At 37.8% G+C, this 17931-nt stretch overlaps 1 protein-coding gene across 1 annotated transcript; it reads left to right on the top strand.

Annotated features, from left to right (window-relative positions):
- The first annotated feature begins 14062 nt into the window (after window positions 1-14062).
- On the top strand, window positions 14063-17008 carry LOC105158555 (putative E3 ubiquitin-protein ligase EDA40). Its single transcript, XM_011075340.3, has 2 exons — window positions 14063-14790; window positions 14896-17008. The coding sequence occupies exons 1-2, from the start codon at window positions 14437-14439 to the stop codon at window positions 16567-16569; spliced, it is 2028 nt and encodes a 675-aa protein (XP_011073642.1). The 5' UTR covers window positions 14063-14436; the 3' UTR covers window positions 16570-17008.
- The last annotated feature ends 923 nt before the right edge of the window (window positions 17009-17931 follow it).

A 17931-nucleotide genomic window follows, 5' to 3' on the forward strand; every position in this document is an offset into this window, starting at 1 on the left:
GGTGGGTGTGTGTGGGGTGTGGTGGGGGAGGGCTGTGTTGTGTGTGTGTGTGTGTGTGTATGTGAGTGTGGGGTGTGTGGATGTGTGGAGTGTACGGGGGTGTGTCTGTTTGTGTGGAAGTGGGGGGTGTATGTGGGGTGTGTGTATGTTTGTGTGTATGTGTATGTGGATGTGTACGTGTGTATGTGTGTTTGGAGTGTGTGCGTGTGGTGTGTGTATGTGTATGTGTGTGTGGTGTGTGTGTGTGGGTGGGGTGTGTGCATATGTGTGTGTGGGTGGGTGTGTGTTTGTGTGCGTGTCCTGTGTGTGTGTGGGGTGTGTGTGTGTGTGTGTGTGTGTGGGGTGTGTATGTGTGGGGTGTGTGTGTGGGTGTTTGTGTGTGTGCATGTGTGTGTGTGGGTGAGGGGTGTTGTGTGTGTGTGTGTTGGGGGGGGGGAGGGGGGGCAGGGTTGTCCTTCTTGGCATATATCATTTCCCTCAACGCATGGCTGCCCTCTTCGCAAAGGTCCTTGATCACTTATACTGCCCCAAACATCTGACTACATTTTCCAACTGAAATGGAATATTACTACCGAAATAGAATTGTATATCCAAAGTAGTCCTAAGAAGACATGATCCCAAGCCGATACTTGAGCTCAACCGGACCGTAGGTCAGGGATCGATGCGAACATTCCGTGCGGGCAGATGGGGCACTACGTGATAGAGTACACAGCAAAAATGCTTCTTGTTAAGGAAGATAATGAGGAGAGGTAGACAGGGGAGGCGCGACACGAGCATATTCAGTTTGCGGAACTGACGAGCTAATTCGGACTATGCCTAACTATAGGAATAAAATCACCTGATCTCCCCTTTAATCCAGTTCATATAATGTCTTTTTCGGGAGCTAGAGAAAATGTATCTCAGGTACATCAATTAGTAGGTATGAGAGGTAAATAATTACCCGCAGAACGGTACGAGGTGCCAATGAAAGACCTAGTCTTAGATGAGCAGTATCCCCACCCGAGCTCTAATTCCATACTAGATTTGCCGGTTCTTTGTCCGGAGCAGCCCCGTGTGGATTGCTCGTGGCTAAATATGAATTGAGACGAAAGCTTTATAAAGCCTTTTGTAAAGATCCCGATCTTCCTAGTGATATGCGGGACAAACATTGTTATAAGTTGTCCAAGTTGCCAAGAAATAGTTCCTTTGCACGAGTGAGGCTTAGATTCCATAGAGTTCAACCTGCATTGGGCTTTAGTTAAGCCTATATCCATTTTTGTAGAAAAAGATTTTTATGTAGCCCAACTCATAGAGAGTTCTGTCACTTGGTCTGAACCCATTTCTTGGAAGGAGCAGCTCCCCAAAGAATGTAGCGGGGGAAGGAAGGAGTGATCCTCGGGTGACATCACCTCTCGTCGATACAGCGGCTTCACCTCTTTCTTTTTCTGACTCGGAAATGAACCCGCCCTTACGTTTTCTGATCGTCAAAAGAAAGAATTCCAGGAGATGAGGTGATAGACATTTCTAATATCTACGGTCTTTCCTTGCTTTCCATGGACTTGACTTTCCAAGTAGAGCAGAAGGGCTTGCTTGCTAATAAGTCAAATACCCGGCTGCGGTATGAATGCGTTTGATCGATCCACTTCGTAGTCCATGGGACGGACAACTCCTTCCTCTTGCTTGGATTGGTTTGAAGCAGCAGGATATTCGCTTTCTTAGTGCATTTTCCTTAAGACAACTACAACAACTACCTGCTAAACCGCTTCTAAGGCAAGTTACAGCTTAAGAAATCTTTCTCTTTCAATCGTGAAAGTTTCCCTTTTGTTGGCAACCGTGGAAGCATTTTTGCCTTTTTTCAGTGAATGCTATGTGGAGGCTATCCTAGATGGAATCCAGTACGTACCACCCCGCAGATAGAAAAAGGGGCTCGATACTTCAACTAGAGGAGCGACCAGTTTGGTTCTCCAGGTCCGAAGGGATCCAGTGCCCAACTACCGACTCCTCCCGAAATTGCGTTATCGGAGCCGAGCCAGGAATGGCCGTTAGTGGGCACCCACCACTTTTCACGGTTAGAGAGGGCCTTAAAGATTTCACAGTGGTATGAGATTTCAGATTTCGATTTCGTCTTGTGACGATGAGCAGAGCTATGAGTGCTTAGAATGCTAACCCCAAAACAAAAGTCCAAAGCAGCAGAAGAGCCCTACTCCAGAGAACTCCAACCGAAAAGAAGGCTTGAACAACGCCAAATCGGAAGTACTTTCAGAAGAAAGGGCTCGCTCCCACTTGTGAAAGAAGTCCTCTATCTGCACACTAACCTGGGATACTTTCACCCAGTTTTTCCCTTTATGCTTCTAAGCCGCTTGAATTAGCCTGTGCCCGTTGATGAATCATCAATCCAATCAGCCGGAATCGGACAGAAGAATAAGCATTTAAGGCCCCTCTTTGTACCCCTTGTGATACTTTATGTGGGGGGGGGGGGCTGTGTGTGTGTGTATGTGAGTGTGGGGTGTGTGTATGTGTGGAGTGTATGGGGTGTGCGTCTGTGTGTGTGGAAGTGCGGGGTGTATGTGGGGTGTGTGTATGTGTATGTGTGTATGTATGTTTTGGAGTGTGTGCATGTGGTGTGTGTGGGTGGGGTGTGTGCATATGTGTGTGTGGGTGGGGGGTGTGGGTGGGGGTGTGTGTGTGGAGTGTATGGGAGTGTGTGTGTGTGTGGAAGTGGGGGGTGTGCGTGTGTGTGTGGGTGTGGGTGTGGGTGTGGGGTGGGTGGGTGGGTGTGTGTATGTGTGTGGAGTGTGTGCGTGTGAAGTGTGTGTGGGGTGTGTCTATGTGTGTATGTGTATGTGTATGTGTGTTTGGAATGTGTGCGTGTGGTGTGTGTGGGTGGGTGGGGTGTGTTGCATATGTGTGTGTGGGTGGAGTGTATGGGTGTGTGTGTGTGTGGAGTGTATGGGGGTGTGTGTGTGTGTGTGTGGAAGTGGTGGGTGTGGGGGTGGGCGGTTGGGTGTGTGTATGTGTGTGGAGTGTGTGCGTGTGAAGTGTGTGTGGGGTGTGTGCGTGTGGTGTGTGTGGGGTGGGTGGGGTGTGTGTGTAGGTGGGGGTGAGTGTGTTGTGGGTGTGTGTGTGTGTGCGTGTCTGGGTGGGTGTTTGGTGTGTGTGGGTGTCTCTGTGTGTGAGGGGAGGTGGGGTGGGTGTTGTGTGGGGGGTGTGGGGGGAGGGCTGTTTGTGTGTGTGTATGTGAGTGTGGGGAGTGTGGGGTGTGTGTGCGTGTGGGTGTGTGTGTGGAGTGTATGGGGGTGTGTGTGTGTGAGGAAGTGGGGGGTTGTGCGTGTGTGTGTGTGTGTGTGTGGGTGGGTGGGTGGGTGTGTGTATGTGTGTGTGGAGTGTATTCATGTGGTGTGTGTATGTATGTGTGTGTGGGGTGTGTGCGTGGGTGGGGGTGTGTGCATATGTGTGTGTGGGTGGGTGGGTGTTTGTGTGTGTGGGGTGTGTGTGTTTGTGTGTGTGGGGTGTGTGTGTGGGGTGTGTGTGTGGGGTGTGTGTGTGTGCGTGTGTGGTGTGGTGTGGTGTGTGTGTATGTGTGTGTGGGGTGTGTGCGTGTCCTGTGTGTATGGGGTGTGTGTGTGTGTGTGTGTGTGCGTGTGTGGTGTGGTGTGTGTATGTATGTGTGTGTGGGGTGTGTGCGTGGGTGGGACGTGTGCATATGTGTGGGTGGGTGTGTGTTTGTGTGCGTGCCCTGTGTGTGTGGGGTGTGTGTGTGTGTGTGTGTGTGTGTGCGTGTGTGGTGTGGTGTGTGTATGTGTGTGTGGGGGTGTGTGCGTGTGGTCGTGTAGATGTGTGTGTGGGGGTGTGTGCATGTGTGTGTGTGGGTGTGTGCGTTGTGTGTGTGTGGGTGTGTGTGTATGTGAGTGTGGGGTGTGTGTGTGCGTTGTGTGGAGTGTAGGGGTGTGTGTGTGTGTTGTGGAAGTGGGGGGGTGTGCGTAGGTGTTGGGGGGGTGGGTGGGTGGGTGTGTGTAAGTGTGGAGCGTGTGTGTATGTGGGTGGGTATGTGTGTGCATGGGGGTGTGTGTGTGCCGTGCATGCTTGTGTGGGTGGGTGGGTGTGTGTGTGTGTGTCACGGTAAAACATGTTTTTCTTCCACACACACACGCACACAAACACACACACCCCACACGCACGCTCACACCCACCCACACACACACACGCACACACTCCCACCCCCCCACACACACACACCCCTCACCCACCCACACACCATACGCACACACACACAAAAAAAAAAGAAAAAAAACGCATAGACAAGAAAATGTAAAAGCCGGAATAAGGAGCGGCATCATTTAGCAAACTTCTTAAGGCATATAAAAATATATTTGTTGTGCGTGTGGGGTGTGTGCGAGTCTGTGTGTGTGGGTGTGGTGTGTGGGTGAGAGGGGGGGTGTTGTGTGTATGGGGGTGGGTGGGGTGTGTGCGTGTGTGCATGTGGTGTGTGGGTGTGTGTGGGTGAGAGGTGTGTGTGTGTGTGTGTGTGTGTGGGTAGGTGGGTGGGTGGGTGTGTGCGTGCGTGTGGGGAGTGTTTGTTTGTGTCATGTGTGTGTGTTTGTGTGCGTGTGGTGTGTGTGGGTGGGTGGGGTGTGTGCGAGTCTATTTGTGTGTGTGTGTGTATTTGTGTGTGCGATGTGTGTGGGTGGGTGGGGTGGGTGGGTGTGTGGGGGTGAGAGGGGGTGTTGTGTGTGTGCATGTGCATGTGGTGTGTGTGTGCGTGGGTGGGTGGGTGTGTGTATGTGTGTGTGGAGTGTGTGCGTGTGGTGTATGTGTGTGTACGTGTGTGGGGGGGGGGGTGTGTGTGCATGTGTTTGTGTGCGTGTCGTGTGTGTGTGTGAGAGTGGGGTGTGTGTGTTCGTGTGTGTGTGGGTGGGTGTATGCGTGTGTGTCACGGTAAAATATATTTTTCTTACATTTTGAATAATAGAAAAAGTGAGGTGTTGTACCGTGAAAGAAAAAATGTTTTACCGTGACACACACACCCCCCCAACACCCACACACACACACATACCCCAACCTATACACCCACACTCCACACCCACACACTCCACAGACACACACCCACACACATACACACACACACACACACACACAAAAAAAAAGAAAAAGGACGCATAGACAAGGAAATGTGAAAGCCGGAATAAGGAAATGTAAGAAGTTTGCTGAATGATGCCGCCCCTTATTCCGGCTTTTACATTTTCTTGTCTATGCGTCTTTTTTTTTTTGTGTGTGTGTGTGCGTGTGGTGTGTGGGTGACCCACACTCCCACCCACACACACACTCGCACACACCCCACCCACACACACAAACACCACACGCACACAAACACACACACCCCATACGCACACACCCACCCCACACACACACACGCACACACCCCACCCACCCACACACACACACACCCCTCACCCACACACCACACGCGCACACACACAAAAAAAAAAAAGAAAAAAGACGTATAGACAAGGAAATGTAAAAGTCGGAATAAGGGGCGGCATCATTCAGCAAACTTTTTAAGGTATATAAAAATATATTTGTTTGTGTGTTGGTGGTTGTGTGCATGCGTGTGGGGCGTGTGTGTGTGTGTGCGTGTGGTGTGTGTGTGTGGGTGGGGTGTGTGCGAGTCTGTGTGTGTGGGTGTGTGGGTGGGTGTGGGGGGTGTGTGTATGTGTGTGTGGGGGTGTGTGCGTGTGTGCATGTGGTGTGTGGGTGAGGTGTGTGTGTGTGTGTGCATGTGCGTGTGTATTTGTGTGTGTGGGTGGGTATGTGGGGTGGGTGGGTGTGTGTGGGGGGGAGGGGTGTGTGTGTGTGTATGTGCATGTGGTGTGTGTGTGGGTATGTGTGTGTGTGTGTGTGTGTGTGGAAGTGGGGGGTGTGGGTGTGTGTGTGGGTGTGGGGGGGGGGTGTGTATGTGTGTGTGGTGGTGTGTGCGTGTGGTGTGTGGGGGGGGGGGTTGTGTGTGTGTGTGTGCGTGTGTGTGGGTGGGTGTGTGTGTGCGTGTGGTGTGTGTGGATGGGTGGGGTGTGTGCGTGTCTGAGTGTGGGTGTGTAAATATATATGATAACTGAAATTGAGAAAATTCAATTTATGAATTGCAATAGAAGAAATAATAATTGTTCTATCCGAAATTACAGTACAATATCTGGATGATGTATAGTGGGTCTTTAAGGTATTAACTACTCCAAATATCCTTTCTAGTACAGTATAAATTCTGCAAGAACACGGGGTTAGAGCCAAGTCGGAAGGGTTTTCGGCGATTGCTCTCCGATGCTCAAGTCAGTTATGCTTATGGTCTCTCAAAAAAAGAGCATAAGAGTTGAAGTAGCAAAAATCGATTAATTGTATAATCTCACATGCACCTTAGATCAATAGCATGATCCAACGCTGTGCAGCATATCCTCAAGATAACTACATGAAATGGTCCAGGATAACATAGCCTACCATAATGTTGAAAGTGGCTATCGCACTACTTGTACAGGACTGGTGTTCTTTTTTCCTTGTATAAAGGCCTTTGGAATAAAGTGCTATGAAACTAGTCACTAAGGTCTATTAAAAGGGGGAATGAGTATGTGAAGTTTGGTGTAATCTACGTGCTAGTGTCATCTTCAGGGCAATCTCCTTACGCTAGTATCATTTATATAAGGTTTAATTATTTTTCGGTATCAATGAATAGCAGCAATACAAGCAAGTAAGGTGCAATACAAAAGTAGTGAATTGAGCACAATTTCTAAACGTGTATTTCATTAATAGCGAAAAGTAATTAAACATTATAGAAAGAATGGTAGAAATGAGATGGACTTCAAGTTCTTGTCCAAAGATATCTGTTTCATCTGAACTCTCTTAGAGTTCTGTGCTCTGACCATCACCAGATGAAGGTCTCTAGAAGATAAGTGATTTTCCCTAACGATCACATAAGTGAGTGAATTATTTGACAGTAATTACCCTTCTGGAAAGCTTTTTTTTACTTTTACTGCTAGTTGTAGTGTGTGAAGGGAGTAGGTAAACCGTACCAAGCAAAGTTCCAGAAAGGGACAGGGCAGCCGGCCAGTAGTACTTACTGCCCTCCAACACACTCTGCCAACGTTAACCGTCAAATCAACCTGTGCACCCTCTGGTAATAAAAAACGTCCTTTATAATTTTTAGGTTAAATGCGCTTTGCAATTTTAAATTATATATAAAATATATTTACACTTTTAAATTATAAAACATAATAACATGACCCTCATTATATATTAATTTTTTATAATAAAAATGTTCTTATTATTTTACACTCTTAAAATATTTATATTACAATCATTCTTCTAAATATGATCTGAATTATTATAAAAAAATTTATTTAAAGTAAACAATACTCAAAATTTATAAATTTTATACTGGGTATAGAATTTATATTAACTTTATAAATTTATAATTCTTATATTTTTTACACAATTGGTAAAAACTTTATATATTTTTTGTCTGTATTGTTATATATAATGATATTTTTTTAAAAATAAATTACCAATGCGAATTTAAAATATTACATCGAATATATATATACAATAAAGTATGCAAATTTATAATATAATTAATATATAATATTCTATATTTTTTTAAGTAACATATGATATATTTTTATTAAGTGGACATGTAATTGAATAAAAATTTATAAGTTATATAACATACTTTTTCTATAATATTATAGGCATCATGTATTGACACATATTTACATATATTTTTTAACATAATTTATTTACTTTGTTAAATAACTTATAAATACTTTTTGTGTTTCATAATTCATAAAATAAAATTACAGATTATAAATATTATTTTTAAAATAAAATGTGAGTAAAATTTAAATCACTAAAAATAGTTTGGTTAGATATTTTTAAAAAATATTTAGGAAGTAGAATAAAAAAAAGTATAGAGGTAAGTGAGAAGGGAATTTTTGTCATATCAATGCCAAATTATTTTGTTATGAGTATTTTTGTTACCTTTCATATTTTAGGGGAACAAAATACATAATTCACACTATCTTTTCCTTCAGATATGTCACCACCAATAACGTTCTTTATTTATATTAATTTATACTATTATAAAAAAAAATATTGGTCATGCTAATTTTTTATTGGCTCATTTTATTCTTTTATTCATTTTATTATTTAAAAAATAAATGCCCATAATATAATTTTGATATTTTTTAATTATAATTTGTTTTTGCTCTCACCCCACTATTCCTTTTTTTCTCTCTCATGTTCTCCATATTCTTCGCCCTCACAAATTTTAATAATTTTAATGAATCCTGTTACAATTAATTTTTTTCCTCCCACTCTCCATAATTTTTTTTACAAGTTTTCATATTTTTAATAAATCAATAATAATGATAATTTATTTTTTCTTTCTTACTTTACCCCATATTTTTTTCTTTTTCCTCACCCCATTATGTTTTATGTCTTTTTTTTTTCTCAATCTCACATTGTAATTTTTATATGGTCCTGAGAATCGTGTGCAATAACAACAAATATATATAAAAAAAATTTAGTCACAACTGCAATATTAATTTTTTGATATTTCAATATTAATTCAAGGTGTTTTTTTATTTTTATTTTTATAATAAATATAATGTATTGATTTATATATTTTACTCTTATTAATAATATATTTAAAGCTCAAAGACTTATTTATTATATAGATGCATACATAAAAAAAAATGAAATAGGCGTTTATTAAATTACCAAAGGAAATAAGGCTTAATTCAACGCTAAAAATTTTATAAATCCCCAAAAGAAGTCGTTTGACGATTTCCAAAAAAAAATCTTTTTTTTTTCTTAAGACGGTAATACACCAATTTATTTTTTTTAAAAAAATTATAATGAATTTAAAACAAATTATTTATTAATTTAAATATATGCTTTTATAATACAATTATGTATTTAGTTAGGTGTTAATAAATTAAATATTTATTATTATTAGTTAAATACCATGTAATATTATAATGTATAGAAAAAATTGACAAAAACAATAATGAGTGACTTTGCGAGGAAAAAAATTACATAATAAATAAAAAGTATAACAAAGACAATAAATTATAAATGATTAACAACAAAAATTATCGTTACATAATAAAATTTATCATTATAAACAATTAATGACAAATATATAGTGGCAATGCATTTGCGATAAATATAATTGTTATTATAAATGTAATACTAATTTTATATAATGATTAATTTAATTCACATTCTTACTACTAATAATTATATGCAATAACATCAAAATTATTATTACTTAAAATATGACTGTAGTGATAATTTTAAAATTAACACATAATATTTTTTCACTAAAATTTTCTTTTAATTGAGAGTTTAATTTAAGACTTCAATTTTATTATTAGAACCACAACCTCATTAGAGGCTTCAATTACAGACAAATTCAGTGGTGTTGAGACAAGTGAATTTATTTTTAAGTGGTGATTATATATATATATATATGATTACATTAATATTTTGATAAATTAATAATATGTCAATTAAATCAATATATTAATATGATTAAAAAATAATAAAGGATTAAATACATTTTGCAATTCTGGACTATGCTTAAAGCGCATTTACCTCATAATATGGACCAATTTTTATGATGAAATTGCCCTTATTTATACCTTTAAAATTTGTATATTACAATAATTCCCCTAAAACATAATTTGGATTATTATAAGTTTTTATTTAAAATAAGTACCATCCAAATTTTATGGTTCTTATAATGAGTATAGAATCTGTATAAATTCTAAACTTACAATCCTTATATTTCATACAAAACTGTTCAAAGTTTTATAATTTTTTATTTTGATGTTATATATACTGATTTTTTTTAAAAAATAAATTATTAATACAATTTTGGAATTATTACACCAAAATATATACACACATTAAAATATAAAATTTATAATATAATTAAACTATAATATTCATTAATATTTTGATTATGCGTACATGCGATTGAACAAAAAATTATAAGTCACATAACATACTTCGTTTACAAAGTTATTCGCATTTTGTATTTACAAATAGTTATATGATAATTTACTTTGTAAAACATATTTTTATATATTGGGCTGGTAAATATTTTTTGTATTATGCATTTTAATTCTGTTTTTGAAATAAAATCTGAGTAAATTCTTAAATTACTAAAAAATAGTTTCGGAATTATTTTTTAATAAAACATATTTTAGAGGATAAAATGAAAAGTAGATGAGGTAAATGAAAAGGATATTTTTGTCTAAGCTATTAGGGACATCATCTATAGAGCTGCTAAGACCCTAAGACCAGTGATGTGATGCAGACCATTTAAGGCTGAAAGATTCCTACTTCTATTATACTTACACTCACTTTCTCTTAAATTTAAAATAATTACGCATAAATTTTTTATAATTTAAAAAATTATATTTAATATTTTTTAGGTTTACTTTCATTTATTAAGTAAGTTGTTTCATTAATCAAAATTTATTGAAATTATTGATAATAATAAAAAAAAATTGAATGAAAATTAATATTTACCTCGATTGACTTATTACAATCTTTTGTGACTAAACAATCTTTATAATGGTAAAGATACACCTTCTACATGCATTAACCTGTGACGATATATAAGAGTAATTCGGTCATAAAAAGATTTATTTGACCTGCAATAAATTAGTAATAAGTTAATCGGACGTAAATGTATATTTTTATCTAATTTTTGTTAATATTATCAAATTTGGTGAATTTAACTAATAAATAGACTTATTTGTTAGACAGAAACAAATTTTAGTGATACTGGATGTAACTTTTCAAAGTATCAAGGGTCGACATGTAAAGTTAGTATTGTTCACTCACCGTTTAGGGACTACATAATTATTTTTTTATTTGAGGAGGATATTTATAATTTTTCAAACAATAGAGGAATATTTATAATTATATTAAATTTGAGAAGAAATAGTTGTAATTATTCAAAAAGAAAAAAAAATTAAAATAAAATAAAGAACGCAGAATTATGGAAGAAAATATACAAGAGAAAAGAACAACTGATAAAGTTATACAGCCGGGCTACTCTAAAATACACCTAATATTATGTTGACCCTAATTTCTCAATATCATTTAAGGTAAATTACATTGACATTGTTTGAGATTTAATTTAAATACGTAAATACTCCTTAATCCTTCGTAAAATTATAAACACATTCAATTGAAATTGCAAGTGCAATAATCCCTATTCATAGACAAAAAAAGCTTACAAAACATTCTTTAAAGATAGGGTTTAATGCAGTTTACATTCCTGTGATATTGTAAAAGAGCAAATTATTTTTTATAAAAAAAAATAAAAGCAATTTACCCCCCAATATTATTTAAAATGAAGCAATTTACATCCTTATCTCAGGAAGTAAAATGCTTCATTTTGAAAAATATGGGGATAAATCGTTGTATTTTTTAAAAATATAAGGAGGTAAATTACTAATTTTTTTTAATAAAAAAAGTAATTTACTCATTTATAATATCTCAAACGAGTTGCTTGTAATTTTTTCGTTTAAAAATATTACATTAATCCCTTCCAAAAATTATATCCAAACTTTATAAAAGATAAAAAAACATTTATTTATTGAGACATAACTTTATAGGGGTACCAATGTAATTTATTATGAAATAAGCATGTAAATTGAAATGTTTGAGCATTGACTGCTGTAATTAATGAAGTTATAATTTGTGAAGGTACAACGGTCAAATTATTGCTCATTATGGGTGCAATCATGTGCACCAACCTCTGCTCATTTGCACAAGTGGAATCATAACTCAAATTTGTACAATATATGTGTATATATATATATATATATATACTTGCAAAAAACATATCTATTACATCAACATTATTCAAAATTGTTTATATAATGGAAATTCTTGCAAGTAGGAAGTACTTTTTTTCATATTATTTTCAAAAAGTCATAATGAGACATTCAAATTAATTAAATTAATTATTGACCACAATTATTTCATCAATTCCAACTAATGCTCCATAATAGTTGAAGCTAAACCCTGTCGGTCGTCGGGGCTCGACAAGACTTAACTTTGCCCCTATTTATAAGTATGGTTCAATTATACAATTATATGTGGACTATTAACACAAAATCAATCGTGTGATTGTACTGAGTCTATATATATTTGAATTCAAGTGCGAAATTAATACGAAATGAATAAATAAGGCGCGGATCTTAAGTTATTTTAGACATTTAGTAAATAAAAGAGAACCTATTATTGTACCAATATTTAAATTCACCCATTCAATAGATTTTTATTATAATAATAATTTTTAATACTTTTAAATAAATTCGTTCCCCTAAAAAAAGATACTTTTAGATAAACTCAAATTTATAATCTTTTTTCTCTCTCTTAGGTCCTAATTTCTTCACACGTTTACTTTTTTCTCCTCACTCACATCACCTTTATTTCTTTTCACATTTTTTTTTCTTTTTATCTTACATCATGACTTTTTTTGAATATGTGTGCAAGAATCACGTACGTGCAACGACAACTAATTTTTAATAAAAATTTGTGGCAAGTAAAAGAAAAAAAGATAACTATTACTAAACCCCATACTTGATCGTCTATTTACATAAATCACTTTATATATATACATCCATAAAAAATATCGACACGGCCCACACAAACTACTCCTAAATTTTCAAAAATTATAAATATATCCACTTGAAACATTAATATTATTCTCACAAACCACTCTTAATTTTTTAAAAATGATACAGACACCCTCAGAAACGTTATATTCATCCACAAATTATTCTTATTTTATTACTGCAAGAGATTATTTATATAATTACAAAAAGAGAGGGATAATTTATATAATAGATCATAAATTAAGAAATATAAAAATGTAATTACGAGAAAAAAGAAATGGAAAAGGTTAAAAAAGATAAATTGGGGGTGAAGTAAAGATCCCAAAATAACGGAGGATCTGAAGCAAAAAGTGGTAAAGCTGGCGAAGCTTGAGGCGAAAGTGGAGATCAGTGTGTGTGTGTGTGTGTGTATCTATACGCACCTCGTTGACTTTTTCTTTATTTCTTAACCCCACTCATACAACCTACACCTGCCGGTCATTTTTTCCATTCCCACAATCCATGTTATACTATTTTCTATCTCAAAATTTATATTTTCTCTTTATTTCATTTAAGACATATATATATATATAATTAGTGTGTGACCGTGCTATGCACAGATTAAATTAATTAATAATTAAAAAATATTTTATAAAAATATAATTATGCAAAAGTCAAATGAAGGAGATGTTTTGGATAAATGAATTTATAAAAACATTTAGGCACTCTTAAGGAGATGATAAATTACAAATTAATTGATGAAAATATATTATTAGCTTATCGAAGTTTAATTTATACTATACAAAAATAATAATAATAAGTCAATAAAATAACCGATCAATAATACAAATTTAATATAGGTATATCTGAAATCCTAATATTTTGAAATCACACATCAAAGAAAATTAAAATACTGAAAATAACAAAGTATAGCGATAAAACGAAAAATCTTATCTTTGGGCTACGTACTAATCATAGAGACAGTACCCAAGAAAAACAACTCGAAGCAGCAAAACTTTTACCTAAAAAAAGTGACACATGCAAAGCTACGTAGTTTTTGTAAGTTCGTTAATCAGTAATTATTTAAGTGGAATGGTAATATAAAAGAAAAATTCTAAAAGGGGGAGAAGATGACATATTTATATATATCACTCATAATATATTCCTCAACTCATAAAACAAAACCACTAATAATATCAAATTATTCAAAAAGATAGATAAATAAAAATTATTATAATTACTACAAACACGGAAAGTTTGAAAATTAATTAAGGAAACTATTCTTTAATATTCACCTACCAATTAAGGTATTTTTACAATAAAAAAAAATCAAAATTATAAGAATTCACCCTTTGGTCAAAATTGAGTAATTGGAAAGACACCCTTCAAATATATATAATAATAGATTAGATTGCAGAAGATTAGATAAGGTTGGGAGAGAGAGAGAGAGAGAGAGAGAGAGAGAGAGAGAGAGAGGTGTTTTTCTTAAATGTAATGAATGATCTTTCTTGAGTCAAAATACACTCTGCAGCTGAAGCAGAAACTAAGTGGAATTCAAAGAGGAGAGGGTGTCTGTTTTGTTTCTTTGTTTTATTTCTGGCTTTCCTTTGTCTCTATTTCTACTACTTAATCCAATTCCATAAAACATCTTTTAGCACTATCATCATCATCCAAACTTGGAACCCTACACAAAATCCAAACCCTCAAACTACTGTCATAAATCAGACACAAACTCAGTAATTGCACAAGAGCAAGCGGGCAAGCAGCTGTTTCTTGGCTAAATTTTCAGGCAACAATGGTTTTGGGATGGCGAAGAGCATTTTGCACATCAATACCAAAGGATCAAGAAAGGGACTCTCACTCACCCATCACCAAAGATAAACCCGCCCCGACTCCCAGTCCAAGACTCACCTCCAGATTCGGTGGGTTTTTCTCCACCCCATCAACCCCCCGCCTGCAGTCTCAACCCATGGTGGCGCCGCCGCCGCCCAGTGCCTCAGTTCCCAGCAACTCAGCTCCTCAAAGCCCCAGACTTCAATGCAAAACCAGAGACAGCCCCAGATTCTTCCACCACCGCTCCAGTACCCCTTCCTCACCTCGCTCTCCATCCACCTTTTCTTTACTCAAATCAAGCATGCGCCTCTCCAAGGTACACAAAATCGTAGTATTATTGTCATGATTGCTTGCGATTTCATCATTTGCTAATGATTAATGGAGTCTTTTCCTTGTTTTCTGTAAACTGTGCTGCTAGCAGAGTAGGTGTGGGATATGCTTACAAAGGGTTAAGACAGGGCAAGGGACGGCCATATTCACGGCGGAGTGCGGCCACAGCTTCCATTTCCCGTGCATCGCGGCGCACGTGAGGAAACAGGGGTCTCTCACGTGCCCCATTTGCAACTCCACATGGAAGGAAATGCATCTTTTGCACTCTGATTACAGTTCCAATTTCAAGAACGATACGAGATGCATATTCAAAACGTATAATGATGATGAGCCGCTGTCGTCGCCCACATGGGGAGCGCGGTTCAACCCGATACTTGAATCCGATGAGACTGAAGAAGAAAATGAGGAGTTTCCGGGCTTTTTCGTTGCTGATAATGTGATTCCAGCAGAGATGAAGGCAAGAAACGTGGAGGTTGCCCTGTCGTCCGAGGCGGCGGTGGTTTCAGTGGGTAAGAGGAGCGAGACTTACGTCGTTGTCTTGAAAATCAAAGCACCGGCGGCGACTGCTCGGAGGGCTCCCATTGATCTAGTGACGGTGCTCAACGTCAGCCGCAACATGACGGGTGATAGGCTTCATCTAATGAAAAAAGCAATGAGGTTGATGGTCTCGTCCCTCTCCTCAGCCGACCGCTTATCCATCGTGGCGTTCTCCACCGCCTCGAAGCGATTGTTGCCGCTCCGCAGAATGAACACCGGCGGCAGGAGGGGGGCGCGTAGGATAATTGAGGCCGTCGTGGCCTTAGACGGTGCCGCCACCAGTGCCAACGACTCACTGAAAAAGGCCGCCAAGGTTATCGAGGACCGCCGCGAGAAAAACCCTACAGCAAGCATCGTGCTTTTCACTGATGGTCACCTCGGTGGCCCCCTCGTGTCGTCGACCAGGTTCTCGGACATGGACATCCCCGTTCATTTCGTGAACCTAAGCGCGTGTCTCAACGCGCCTCCGGACGAGACATTCGCAAAATACATTAGCGGTTTATTAAACGTGGTTATTCAGGATCTGAAAATTCATCTGGGATTCACATCCGGTTCGGCTCCGGCGGAGATCTCCGCCGTTTATTCTAACAAGGGTAAACCGGCATTTCTTGGATCCGGGTCAAGTTGGTGTCGGGTCGGGGACTTTCACTCCGAAGAAGAGAGAGACTTGTTGATAGAATTGAAAGCCCCATCATCATTCGGAGGCTCCCAACAGCGCCTCCTATCCGTCCGATGCTCATACAATGACCCGTCGACCCAACAACCTATACACGAGAAAGAAAGGCGGCTCCCGGTTCCCCGTCCACGCTCCGGCGGATCCTCCACCCGCGACATCCAACGACTCAGATGCCTCTTCGTCACTACACGCGCTCTGGCCGAAAGCAGGAGACTCCTCGACATAAATGACGTCGGCGGGGCTCACCACATGTTGGCTTCAGCTCGGGCTCTGGTTCTGCAGACAGCTTCGGCTGCGGGTGAGGAGTTTTTGCGCCGGCTGGAGGCTGATCTAACTGAACTGAGTTGGAAGAGGAAGGAGGAGATGCAGCGGGGGCGGCCGCGAAGGAGGAACAACCACGAAAAAGAAGCCGGGCACACGGAGGACAAAGCCGACCCGCTTACTCCCACGTCAGCTTGGCGGGCGGCTGAGCGGCTGGCTAAAGTCGCCATCATGAGAAAGTCTTTGAATAGGGTCAGCGATTTACATGGCTTTGAGGATGCTAGGTTTTAATTTCTTTTTCTTTTTTCTGTTTATTTGTTAGAATAAAATTGAAAATAAAACCTTGTATAATAATTAATTCAAGCAAAAAAAATAGGGGAGTGGGGCCCTGCCCGGGGGTGGGGTTGCCCATGATTGGGGAGGGTAGAGATTGAGGGGTGTCTCATATTTTTGTCTTTATTTTAGTAGGCTCCATTTTTATATTTTGTATTTCAGTTTAAAATATATATATATATTGTAGAGATGAAGATATATATATATCTAGTAATTATTATTGTAACTTGTGTTTTTCGTGTTATCTAAAGGATGTAGGAGCCCAAATAGGTTACATAATAGTGTGGAATGGATATGTCATTTTTTGAAATTAACTGAGAACTAGGTGTCCCCATGCTACCTTGGTATGTACCCTAGTGCTCGATCGATTTGGATTTATTAAATCTATTAAGTTATATGTCTTATTTATTAATAAAAATAACAATCAAAATTTATGTTAACGTATATTAAAAAATAATTTTTTCAACATTGTCATTTTTAATCTCTCTCTCTATTAGTTAGAACCACACGGTTTCGACTTAGTCAAAAAGGAAAATTTGTTATTTTATAATTTTCATCAACATTAAATTATATTTCTTACAAAATTCTTCTTGCTTGTAAATTTCAACCCGTTCTCGTTGTTGGAATAATAATTTGTAAAGTTAGTTGTACTATTATTATTGTATTTATTTAATTTGTAATGAATCTTGTAATAAAGGATTGAATATTTATATTTACTACTTAATTAATTAAAATTTGATAAGCTAAGTAAATTTCTGAATTCGCCGCTGTTGGTATGAGATTGATGATCTCTTGCTATATTGAGAAAAGATCAATCATATCTTGCACTAGGGTGAGGATGATGTTGTCATGCTTCCTACATCGATGCTACATGCAACTAAATACTGAATGCGTTGCAGGGCGCATCATTTCTATTTAATGGTTGGATATTTTGAATATTAAGTCTTAAATTCATTTTATACACTTGACATATATATATATATATATATATATATTAATTGGAATGAAAAAATTCAATCGGTTCACCGGTTTGATCTGAAAGCATTATCATGGGTAGAAATTATTCCAGATTTTTCAAGGGGCGAATTTGGCGTCATCACTTTAGAAACAGTTCATAAATTGAATTAATGCAGTCAATGATTTCTGTCTCCATCAATTTGCATATCAAATGGAAAAGTTTTGGCGACGGTCCCATAGTACTTGGATTAGCTATCACCAGCCACCAAATTTCAACGTGGAATCTCTTTTGCTGTTCCTTGAGATATATGGACGGTATCTCACCAATTAGGTTTTATTTTGGTGGTTGAAGTTGAAATTCCA

Source organism: Sesamum indicum, linkage group LG13 (assembly GCF_026168435.1).
Source record: "Sesamum indicum cultivar Baizhima isolate 11 linkage group LG13, ASM2616843v1, whole genome shotgun sequence".
In the NCBI taxonomy this organism is placed as follows: Eukaryota; Viridiplantae; Streptophyta; class Magnoliopsida; order Lamiales; family Pedaliaceae; genus Sesamum; species Sesamum indicum.